Genomic DNA, 12,341 nt, shown 5'->3' on the forward strand with positions numbered 1-12,341 from the left:
CAGTAGTTCCTGAAGTTAGCGCGTTCAAACAAACAAACAAACTCTTCAGCTTTATATATTAGTATAGATAGATATAGATATAGATTCTATCTCTTTTCTATTCCTGTAATATATGCATGTATGAAGGCATGGCTTTATAAAATTACTGCCTGTATTTGATTAAGTCTTGGTCGAGAAAAAAAAGAGGAAGATTACTTGAATTAAAGATATGTGAGGTAATAAGGATTTACCCCTGATCCCTCATCCTAAAAAATCATATATCCATTAAGGTTTTAAGTTCAATTAAATCAATATTATATCACAGTTTACAAGAAACCAAGACACTGGCTATAGGATACCCTAAGCTACCTGTTTCGTGTAAGTGGGTCGAATCATGTACCACTCGGTTCTACTTCCCGTTGAATGGGAAACAAAATTTGATAACAGAAGAATTTTGTTTCGTAATCCTGTTGATAAGTAACCGAAGTTATTTTAATTCTAACAAATACATTGTATTGTATCAGGTTTACGTTTGAAAAGAGGATGGATATTAGCTATGGGTACTTAGAAATCAATTGTCAATAGATGCCATAGGGAAGCAGATCTTGTTAAAATATGTGCTAATAAAGAAGATTTATAACTTCTTTCTTTTTATAGACAGCGATAAATATCATTAAACGTTTATAACTTCCGGTTGATTGCGACAAATCTAGCAATCACCATATTAGGAAAGTGTTTGTAGTACCTATAGACTTATACATTGGTAATGCACGCCATAACAGGAGTCTTCTGCCACATCTTAGCGTAACATTTTGCAGGTGTTTAAGAGAGATGCCGCTCTACGCCGTGTATAGCGCTGTCACTCTCCCTCAACCACACTAATTCTTTAGGACGTGCTGGTGGGACCTTCTTATCAATTTATATAACGTTTTGCCTTGAACTTGCGCATGTTACGGGTAATGCAGTATTATCGATTAATTTTGACGTACCTGTATTATGTTAGAACTGTTACCTAACATAGAAACAGCCTGAAATATAGCAGCAATGCACCATCATTACAACCTCGATGTTGTTAGAAAATATTTGGCAAATAAGTTACAAAATTTATAACTTCATTCCAGAAGGCCTTTACTTTGCCTTTTTTACCCTCGACACAGGTAGTAATACAATCCATTTTGTTTAAGAATGTGGAACGATATTGCATTTACTTTGCTCAAAATTTGTCGAATATTTTGACCTAAGATAGGGCTATTTTTTAACTACGACTTAAATTCAATATCTATTATAGAATTACTCTTTGAAGCAGTTTCCGCAGTTCTCCAGTGCCCACAATGTCAACTAATCAATACCGTCGATTATATTTTAGCACATGTTACTTATAGACAGATTTTATTTCCTGCTTCCTAAATTCTTTGGAAGAAAACAAAATTTTGAATGTCTACTGGTCGTTGAACCGAGAACTCAAGGGTAACGGGACTGTTATAGTTTACACGGTCTCGTTTCATTTTCTTTCCAAAAATATGAGACAAGACAAATATTTCAATTTGGACTAAAGAGTATTTAAAAACATGCTTTTAATAGGCTTTTTTTGTCGTCTTTTGACCATGACGCATTTATTACCGAAAAATTTCATCATATTTAGTTGAGGACTATTTTAATTCCAGAATCTATTTAAATTATTAACGTTACGAAAATTGTTTCTTTGTAAGTAAGTAAGTACTGATTACAAGGGTGATTCATTCATTAAGTTAAACATTATATTCTAATGGATTTTTCCAAACAATAAGTGGTAAAATATGTATGATATCCTCTTATGCAATATTTACTTTCGCTGGACAAGTTTTTTTCCTTTTGGACCTCCGCAAAAAGTTTGTTGGCGACTGTGGGGAAGTTAGTTAATGGTCAAACTTCTCGGGAAGCTGGAGCCCCGCCTTCGCCTGCACTTTGATCTGAAAAGGGGCCAGTGACGTCGACCTCGACGTATTCAGACGTATCAATAGCATCGGCGCATGCGTAACTCCTTGTCGCTGTGTGCGTGTAGTGTCTGGTGGAGCACGCGGCCGCTGCGTGCTCCTCTATCCGTCTCACTTGAACCGTATATCTGCGTCCTCTTCCTCTGAGCGCACACCGCCGGGGAGCACTCACAAGTTTAAAATACCACCGTCGCGAGGGTTAGTGCTCAGTGGTGTTTAAGCTGCGCTTCAGTACAGTCGAAAGTCTTGCACCGTGTGACGTTCACTGAAACTATTGTGACTACTTTATTGTATTGTAGATTTGTGGAGACTGCTACCTAGATTAAAACCTGAGTCCCAGTCAGCTACTGCTGTTGCTAAATATTTATTGCAACTTGGTAAGTTACAAATATTTTGGAATGCCTTGAATTTAACTTATTAAGTATAGGAGTAAAGTAAAGGATAATAGCCCTATAAGGTTTGTAGGAATGGAAAATAAAACGGAACGGAAGATTCTAGTTTGCCTAACGGTTGATCGACGGCAAATGGCCGACTTGTTCACCGTCGAGGGCTTTCTCTTTCGTCGAGCTAGCTGGTTTAACTACCTTAGTTTGAACTAAATCACTTTCTAATCGATGATTATTGGTTGTTGTGGCGCCTAATATTTATTATATATAAACAATTTTCACGATTTTATTTCTTTTTTGCCGTCTAGATTATTTTATCTAGCAATTGCTGGTAAATTTTGGTAACATATAAAATAAAATGCATGTGAACCTTGATTGTACCCTTACTTTCTAATGCACATTTGTGTGTAAATTGTTTTATGTTTGATTATACTCTGCACGTAATTACTGAAGAATGGTTAAAACTGTCACGCTTCACAGCACTTCGTGGCTTAATATTTAAGCCGTGTCGTCCAATCGGTGCGATAGTTTTTCTTGACTTTTACCTGCTCCTTTTAACAAACGGGTCCTTTGTTATTTTTTGTCGAGTGCCTTGAACTGCAGTCGATAAACACGTTATGTTACCGTAGAAAAAAAGGTTTCTGGGGAACGTTTGAAAGAAGTCACAAAACTCACATCACCATAACGATAAGGGAGATCAACACGTTTAACGAAAAATCTATTTTATCAGGCAAAAATATTAAACTTATGTAGGAAGACTGGGCAATAATTAAAACCGATTGTTATTTAAAATGGACAAGTTAAAAGTTCCTTTCATTCAATCCATACTTGAAAATTTTCCACAAATTGAATTTACTAGTTGTCCTTTATCACGTGCGGTGGTTTTTATTACAGCTGTCCAAATAAGCGTGCACGTCACGAGACCTTTCGAAGGCTACAATTAATTTATAAGGAGTTTCTTCATACCAATCTCCTGGCAAAATTCTTTCCCTCAAGGCCAATCCAATAAAATCCTATTTTTAGCTCCATCTGAAAGTATTCGCGAACTTGGTTCAACATCTGCCGTGCATTTAAAATCACACTTCACAAACGAGGTCAAATTCGATCAACTTGGCTAGTGTTAGCCGAATGTTCGGGAAAGGGAATATTCAAGAAAACCAATCAGTTAAAAATAAGATTGGAGAATCTAAAAAAATATTTTGTATTTTTGCGCTATGAGGAGTTTTTGCTCATAAAACTAAAGCAAAAATTTACAATACACGTGATTCTGTTACCCAACTAGCAGTTTGTTATGAAACGAGTCGTAAACTTGGATAACGCTACAGCGAATGAGGAAAGCATAGCACTGAATTTAAATATTGGTCTCGTGTTTGTTTCAAATTGAGCAAGCAAAATATGTTTGTTTTAAATGCCTGTAAAACCCTAAATATAAATATCATTAACCTATTTTTGTAAACCAATTGTTTGTGCCATAATTCACGACTAAAAACAATATGTTTTTGGAAATTATGACTAAAGACGATTTATTTTAGAACTTAACAAAATCATTATTTATTGATAACTTGACTACTTAACTAAACATACATAAAAACTTATGTTCCGCATTCGATTTGAAGATCTCGCTTAATTTATGTAACTACCGATTATTTGACCCTGAAGCTAGAAGTAAAATCTGTCCTTTAAATAATTATTAGGCAAAACACAACAATCAATAAATAAACAATAGAATTGACGAGATTACTAGTTTTCAACTATCAATTAAAAATTCTAGAGCTAAAAAATAATAAATGTCAAAAAACAAGGTTAATTTTGTGTTTATTTTTTGTAGATTTGAGGAAAAATATTTGAAGTAAAGATGCTAGCCAGCCCAGTAATGGAAATGCAAGCTGAAGAGACTCCTCTGGCCCTGCAGCGGCTGTGGAACTTGACCCGCGCCCGTCTTGCCGGGACCTCCACCGCTCTGGTTGAGGAACCAGAACTGGTTGACTCTTTGCCACCTGCTCAGGTAAATAGCAAAAAAAGGAATCTTGAATTTGCTTTGTGCCTATTTTTACGTAAATTTGAAGCATGAGTCAGAATCACAATCAGTTCAGTACTTTTGAAGTAGTAGCATCTACTGAATGAAAAGAATATTGGCTTATCATGTCTAAAGACTATCATCGGATACGCCCATTTACTTTAGGTATAATTGAATTATACTTAATTATATCGTCCTACATGTACCTAATGGCTTGAGTAAGTCAAGGCAGTGTAACGTCCTCTTTTCTTATCTGTAGGACGCGCTCATCATAATAAAATGTTCAAGATATCTTCCTACTACATTAGAAAAACGTTTTATGATAGAATGTTCTAACAAGGTCTCTTTTCTTTTAGGAATTCGAGATTACTCCGAAAGCATTGATTCCTGCTCCTAGTGATTATGAAAGCGATGGCGAAGAAGCTTTCCCGGAGTTAGAAATACCTGTAAGTATGGTTACCCATTTCTTTAAACACGTCGACACTAATACGAGTATAAATGATAAATGAGAAAAGAACTTGGCATCAAATTTAGGGCGTGGCTTCTCACAAAGAGATTACCTAAGAACAACGTAAATGAAAATAGATATTTATTTTTAGCTGATACGAAATTTTAGTAAGCTAACGCATAACGGCTAGTGAATGTTTGGTAAATAATGCGACAGATAGCGGTGTATCGGCGACATTGTTTGGAGTTTCGTCATTTACAACAAGTTCGTCTGTTTACGAAATATCTTCAAATATTACTCACGACACTCTAGTTTCCCTTTATCAATATTGTCGACGTCATAACGACTCACACGCGTCTAGACGGAGGTAGTCATAATTAATAACACCTCTTGTGTTTATTACGTTGTAGGTAATTAGTCACAAATCAACACTACGTAGATTTTGATACATTTATCTTTCTTCCTATAAGTCTTGCATTTATCATGCTTCACTAATTTATTCGCCGTTAAGGTCAATAACATAAAATGTTTGTTACCATCGAATACTTCAGCAGGTCGTAATGTAACCTTCGCAGAGAATTAGGACACGCCTCTATTCAGCGACGGCAAATATATTGTTTCCTATTGCAAAAAACGGCGTAGGAGTTAGTGATTTACGTAGATCGCACTAACGAGCTGAAATAGCCCGGTAGAAATGATTCTATAAATAACTTACAATACGTTCCAAGGAATGGACTTTGGCCTGTTTGGAGAAGCGATAAACAAAACAATTTGTCTAAATTGCCCTCTACGTACGTCTCCACGACATCACTTACTTTTGTTAACCCCATGTGTCGTTAATAGAATTCAATGAACACCAATCATAAGATAAAGTCACTATAATAAGATTGAATATAAAAAATAGGCTCGTCTGTAATATCCTCTATTGAATAAAGGCTACTTGTTATTCAAAGACGACCCGTGACGTTGAGCTTTCACGAGTTGGGTCGATCTTTATTTAACATATTATGTAACCAGACTACATCGGATGATTGACACGCTCTGAAATAAAGAATTACAATTACAACGTAATATTTTAAATTATTTTGGCAACGTTGTCACAAACATCACATGGGCGCCTGTAATTCATGCCAACTAGGTATTAGGTGCTCATATATCTACATATAATGCAGCTTCCTTTTATTCTTTCTTAAGACGGCCAGTAGATCGGTCATTGTACTTAATTGATTGAAAGTAATACTGCATCAATAAAAGGAGCCATAATGCATCACGCTGTGAAAGCTTCCTTTGATGAAAGCGATAACCTATCGGATATTTTTGAAGAACCAGAATGGATAGAAGTATGAAGAGTTTGTTTTTGAACGATCCGTGGTGAATATAATAGTGGAAATTATAAAAGTGTCGTTCATTTTTAGGAACCAGTAGATGTCCCGACCAAGGGATATTGGTCTGAAAGTGCGTACTGTAAGGATGTGGTGCTGGACGCGAGCAAGTTGGGCGATGTCCCCGCCGTATACCGGGTGCCGCAGCACGCTCCCCACCAGATGCCAGTTATTGGCGTGTACATCGATCCCCGCGTCAGAACCGGCTTCCGATACAAAGTTAGACCCATGCAGGTGAGACCAGTCATTGAATTTATGTCTAAACATTGTCGCAATGCAAACTCGACTCGCCGGACTGTGGGAAATCGACTCATTTATCTCAAAGAAGTGTTGACGATTGCTTTGGCTAATATATGTAAGCAATCCTCCACATTTCAATACACTGTAATAGCTGTTCTAGAAAACTCGTTGTACAAAATGAAGTCCATTTCTCACATGACCACATTGAATGTTGCTTAACCATCGACGAATCTGTTATGTAAATCGATCTGGAATCGCTTTTGTATCATCAATGTTGAGCTTCCCATAGGAGCCAAACAGAAAAACTACGAAGATCCATAACTATTGGGGGCAAAATTATTAAAAACTGGACTGCGAAAGGAACGACTATGCTGATGAGAATACATGTTTATGTTGAATTTCGAAGAATGATAACAGTTGCCTTCAGACGCACCATCGTGCTAAATATACCTTAATCTACTCAAGTTACAAATATTTAAATGTTTAGGCCCAAGTTTGCTAATTTTAATTTTATTAACAATCCTTCCGTTTAAATAAAAAAACATTGAAAATCGCTTGTGGTTAGAACAGGACATTTTTGCAAGAATAATCCTTTTCAGAGTCGAGAGGATGGTGAGTTTCTTCAAGTCTTACAGAAATGTTCATGGGCTTTACGAAAATTCTTAAAGACTAATTGGCTGCTTTCTATTTATCTCAAAATCTAAAGTATTTCAAAACAACACGTTGAAAAGAGAATTTTCGCAAAGTTCCATTTCACGTAACCACAACCGATAGTAGGTCTAATAAATATTAGTTTAATTGTAAGATATTCTTTATTAATGAACTAATAGAGTCCTAAAACACGATGAATAAGGTTGTCATGAAAATGCTTTATAATTTTGATAGCATAACTACCAAAATACTGTTTTGTATGGTTTTGTAAAACAATTATTTTGATTTGTCGTAAACTTTTCTCTGCTCCTTGAGGGAATTCGTTTGTCTTCATGTTTTCATTTTCTAAAGCAGTTTGATGTTGTAATGGCAACCTTATACCTGTGATCTGAAGACAGTGTTATGTGATCCGATGTGAATTGGCGACTAAGATGTAAATAAAACTCTAGTATATTCGCTAGTCGGTTTCAGCAGTCCAGAGGGCATTCGGTCAGATTAGAGTAGAGGGTGTTAGTTCAGTGAGTGCGGTGTCCGTTGCTGACATTTCCAGAGCGAACATATCAACAACGACCAACACTGTTGACTTGCGTGTTTTTGCCACTAGTTGTGTGCACTTGCCGTGTAGGCGATGGTATGTGGATCGTCAAGTTTTTCAGACCCTCGCCCAGAGCGGCGTTGACATACAAACTTCAAGAACCCGCAGAGACCCGACAGGTCGAAAGTGACATACTGGCTGGCGGCATGTTATGTCCACTATAGGTAAACCATAAGTATCATTCATAAGGGCATTACGCCATTGTTAATCATATCAATGTTCTATTCAAAAACTTACTTTTTGTGGTCTTGATGTGATTATTTTTTCATTTCACCATGAATGTAATGTAAGCTTGGGCTAATCTACATAACGTGGCTCATAATTTCATATACAGCATACACATTATAACATAAGCACAATAAGTATCATTGTTCCTTATTTATAAGTCGGCGAAGCATACTACAAGTATGGTTCCGATGGGGAAATCGAAGAAATAGTCATAGCTGATCACTTGTACTCTTTGATTAGAAATACGTTACGATTTTCAGTAAATGTTCCAAAAGTTTATTTCCAAAAGTAATTAATTTTCTTTTTATATATTTACTAATAAAGTATGTTTAAAATATATTAATTAACACTTAAAAGTAATACAACTATACACACGTAATTGACTTGGTGAGTAATGTGGTGTTTAATGTTTCAGGCTCTGGATGCCCCTCCATTATCAGTGAAGCCGAAGTACTTGTTTGACGGCAAGGCTCTTACCCTGCAATCAATCGGACGTGGTTTTGCTCGTCGCCTCACATTTGAGCCTCTTGGATCAAAGCTGAATGACAATGAGAATTACTTCTGGACCGACTCCAGGCCTGAAGGATTTTTGTTCGAAATCGAGGCAGTGTCAGTCGGTGACAAGTTCACGATCTACGACGCCAACCATGAGCCTCAGGGAATCTTGGAAGTTGTTCAGCAGCAGGTTATTTACAATTCCTTAAATTTGTTGATATAAAACTCAATAATTATTCCTTCAAGAAAGTATCTAACCAATTTATTTTATTTACAGAAGAGCCAAGTTGAAACTGACCAGAAAATTTATGAAGACGGATCCATTGACAAGAAAGTGAAAATCAACACCCTTTGCAAGGTTGAGTGGTATGAAAATGATGGCGCTATTAAGTTGGTTCCTGTGACCGGTGTGGCTATCCTGAAGAAGGGAAGAGGAAATGCGACTGTATCGCGAGTGATTAACGTCGCTATTGGCATCAAGCAGCTCAAGAAGGGATATGAACTTAAGCCCGGCATTGAATCCTCATCCAGAAGGGTGACTGTCAATGGCAGTGATATGAAAGACATTCCATGCCAGTATAGCATTGTTGGATTAGAGAGATACGAACTCCCTGTCATCGGTACTTATGTAGATCCCCGCATCATTCCTGGTTTCCATTACCGTGTGAGGCCCGCTGGCAGTCGGCGCCACCTTTTCGAAGGCCGCAGCCTGCTGCTGCAGTCCGTCGGCATGGGATACGGAAAGCGCATCACCTTCAAACCCGACACGCTTAACGCACCCGAAAACTACTTCTGGTCCGACTCACACCCTGAAGGTCTTGGTATGGAGACACGTGCTATTCATCCAGGAATGAAGTTCTCCGTCACAGGAAATGGGGTGTGTATGATTTTTAAAACATTCGTTACTATGATAATTTTGCGCAGTCGATGTGTGTGCACTAGTCTGTTATAAACTGCACCCTTAATTCTGTCCCATTAATTACACAGTACCTGTGTACATAAACAGTAGAGGACAGTGCAATGAATAGCTTTTGCCAGTACACCAGGTGTTCAGGGAAATGATTAACGTTCTACAACAAACGTGTCGCTGTCGCGTAGGTTATTGTTTATCTTTAAGTCAGAGTTCAACATACTTTGGCAGAAGGACAATTTCTAATTGCATTTTATTCTGGCACTAAGCCAAGGATATGAGTAAAATAACCTTGGCAGTAGTTTTGGAATTTAGTTCTATTTAAATTTATTTTGTTTGTTTTGTTTTACAGGGACTGTTGGGAGAAGCTAGCGTCTTCCGCGCTGATCTGCCCCAGGTGGAAGTGAAGACAGAATATGTGGATGTACCAGGGAAGCGAGGAAAGGCAGTTGAGAAGCACGTGCATGTGGACGTCACCTGTCACGTGAAGCTGGCCACCACCGGCGGCGGCTCCGTGGACTCCGAAGTCCATCTCATGAAGGTGTCGGGAGTGGCCGTCGTGCGCAAGGAGCCCGGCCAGGCCCAGGCCAAACTAACTAAAGTCTTCAACGTGGGTCTGGATTCCCAGTTGAACCTTCTGTTTGCCCACTCACAGACCGAGCTCACCTTCCATCCTCTGCCCTAAATACCCCACAAGGCCAGAATGGTGTTGCAATACCTGTGACGGTGTTTGCTCACATTGAGGTATTGTAATACCAAAAAACCTACCAGGCGCGACAGAGGTTTCGTCAAATGCCGATCGATTGGTCTCGAGTTTGCATCCGAGAAATAGTCAATGGTCTATTTCGTGGACCGGAATAATTGACAATTCGTTTGTAGACTCGTTTCGGCTGTAAGCTGAAAATTCCTACGAGCTGCTCGTCATCAAGCTCACGTATTACCAACGTCTTTACGAAGACGGCTATAGTTACGACAATATGTTGCTATGGGGACAGTCAAAAGTAACGAGGATCCTGGGTGAAGTCCAGGCTTCGGTACAAGTCCTAAGAAATATATTTTTGTTCCTACTGATGATATTGTTAGGGTTTTTCAAATACAACGATGAATCAGTATTTCAATTTTAAATTATAAAGGAAAAAAACAATTATTACCGGAGAGAGTAGTAAAAGACTAGTGTTAAAGTTATTATTAAATAATTTACTTTCCCAGCACATGATTATTTTTAATTCTTTCTCGAATATTGTATTGTTAATCAATAAATGAAATGATTTAACTGAATCTGTTTTTTTTCTTGAAACCTTTCTTATACACGCTCTTTCTGAAACTATGTACCTATTACTTTGTTCTCACTTGTAGCTTTTTTTTTGAAAAATTTAAATCATTACGACTTGCGATTGCATTTTGTAGTTTTCCAAATTTAATTCTTCATGATTTAAAATCTTTCTTTTGAATAATAAATTAAAATTGTTTTTGTGGAGATAATAAATCTAATATTAATAAATTAAATATTACTATTATTAGCTATATTAGCTACCCGCCTTCGACAGTGATGAAGATCTGTCTACAACTTTCGGGTGCCATGATAAACATGCATTCTACTAAATAAGTCAGTACCCCCTGATGTAGGCAGGAATCATTGCTACCTAAGTGGCTCTCTGGTAAAGTTACGAGGGACATCTTCCGGCGATTCGCCAAAATAATCCGTAATTTCTGTAATAGCAAAACCTACTGTACACTAGATGGCGTATTAGTTGGAGGCTTACTAAACGTGACACGTTTCATAGTAGGCACATAAGTTCAACCAACCTTTGCTAGATGGCGCTGTTAACAAATGAGTTGTCAAAGTTTATGAGTTCAGTTGCCTCTACCACGAGCGCCGGCGTCGAGCCGTGTAGAACAAGTTATGACTAGGTAGAGAGTGTAGGGACGCACTGTACAAGTTGTGTTTAGCGGGAATACTCGGCCGGCGGACGGCAACCGCGCTGGGGGTCTCGACGTCGCACGACGCAACTATCACGAAAGTCGCGATGTGCCAAATAATAACTGGGAAACAGTGAATTGGTGCGATAACACGATTTATAACACGAATATATTACGAACGGTGTACACCATGGCTCGAGCTAGGAGCGCTAGTGTTTTATTTATGTGCATTTTATATAGTGTCACAAGTTTTAATCTGGAACCGAGGATTCCTGTGATTAAGTTCGGAGAGCCTGGCTCTTATTTCGGATTTTCCGTTGCGGAACACCTCACCATCAGCGGGGATGGTTCGAAAACTAGTTGGTGAGTAAACTGTCTGCTGTTAATGAAACTTATCTTATAGTAATCATCCGTAATGATGTCATATGTGAAGGTCGCCGCCTGCCATATGCTCTATCAAGCTTTAAATCTTACTTCTTTAAATGTAATTGTGCTAGAATTGTGTTTGATTATAGTATTAAAATTATCAGAAATTCTTATCAAAAATTTATGAAGCCAATTGTAAATGGCAATATCTATGCGTTGAGTATGACTTACATTGAATGTAACTTGTTGTAAGTAGTTAGCACTATGTTTATAAAATATTCTAGACTGCATAATAAAACACGTGGAGTTTTCTTCAAGTGTTTCTAAAGATTACTTATCACTTGGAGACACTACGCTCTTGAAAAACAATAGCCTTGTTAAATACAAGGTTTTAAATCTTAAGCGGAACTGATGAACAAAAAATGTTTGGTGAGAGTTAACCCTGCCTCTACCTGTCTTATACGGGGGCGTTTCAAAGGTGCCAAAAAAAGTCGACGGTAGAGTTTGGTACAAAAACAAGTCCAAAACATCTAATTAAAATTCAAGTTAAAGTAATACCGACGTATAATTCGCATAATAATATGTGTTTTTAGGTAAATAAACATAACTTATCAACAGTCTGAATACGTTTGTAGAGTTCATGGCCTTTTTTTGTGTTGCAATTATGCGGTGTTTTATGAATGGCATGTGGGCTTTTCTTAAGCGTTCATATACATCCTACATGTACGTATAGTGCAGAATATATGATGAA

General features: G+C 37.6%; 2 protein-coding genes across 4 annotated transcripts in view; both read left to right on the plus strand.

Moving 5' to 3' along the window:
* The first annotated feature begins 2,138 nt into the window (after positions 1-2,138).
* On the plus strand, positions 2,139-10,515 carry LOC113498583. 2 transcript variants are annotated; one of them, XM_026878647.1, is made up of 7 exons: positions 2,139-2,329; positions 4,167-4,343; positions 4,712-4,801; positions 6,219-6,419; positions 8,315-8,584; positions 8,672-9,271; positions 9,657-10,515. In XM_026878647.1, exons 2-7 carry the CDS (start codon positions 4,194-4,196, stop codon positions 9,987-9,989), a joined length of 1,644 nt encoding a protein of 547 aa, XP_026734448.1. In that variant the 5' UTR covers positions 2,139-2,329; positions 4,167-4,193; the 3' UTR covers positions 9,990-10,515. The 2 variants fall into 2 exon arrangements, with proteins under 2 accessions (XP_026734448.1, XP_026734449.1); XM_026878648.1 differs by lacking the exons at positions 2,139-2,329; positions 4,167-4,343; positions 4,712-4,801 and adding an exon at positions 5,831-6,143.
* A 669-nt stretch (positions 10,516-11,184) lies between these two features.
* Positions 11,185-12,341, plus strand: part of LOC113498967 (integrin alpha-PS1) — an 84,197-nt gene continuing 83,040 nt past the window's right edge. Inside the window, exon 1 of one of the 2 annotated variants that reach the window (XM_026879242.1) lies at positions 11,185-11,587. In XM_026879242.1, coding sequence (XP_026735043.1) covers positions 11,415-11,587 — 173 coding nt within the window. In that variant the 5' untranslated portion in view covers positions 11,185-11,414. The remainder of the gene's footprint in view (positions 11,588-12,341) is intronic. The other variant, XM_026879243.1, reaches the window with a different exon arrangement.

Source organism: Trichoplusia ni, chromosome 11 (genome assembly GCF_003590095.1).
Source record: "Trichoplusia ni isolate ovarian cell line Hi5 chromosome 11, tn1, whole genome shotgun sequence".
Classification (NCBI taxonomy): Eukaryota; Metazoa; Arthropoda; class Insecta; order Lepidoptera; family Noctuidae; genus Trichoplusia; species Trichoplusia ni.

What these genes read in the sequence shown, in the direction of transcription:
- LOC113498583 (XM_026878647.1), top strand. Translation starts at nt 4,194, where the DNA reads ATGCTAGCCAGCCCAGTAATGGAAATGCAAGCTGAAGAGACTCCTCTG. An exon ending in TGGAAGTTGTTCAGCAGCAG is followed by an intron (nt 8,585 to 8,671) that starts GTTATTTACAAT and finishes TTTTATTTACAG; the next exon opens with AAGAGCCAAGTTGAAACTGA. An exon ending in TCTCCGTCACAGGAAATGGG is followed by an intron (nt 9,272 to 9,656) that starts GTGTGTATGATT and finishes TTTGTTTTACAG; the next exon opens with GGACTGTTGGGAGAAGCTAG.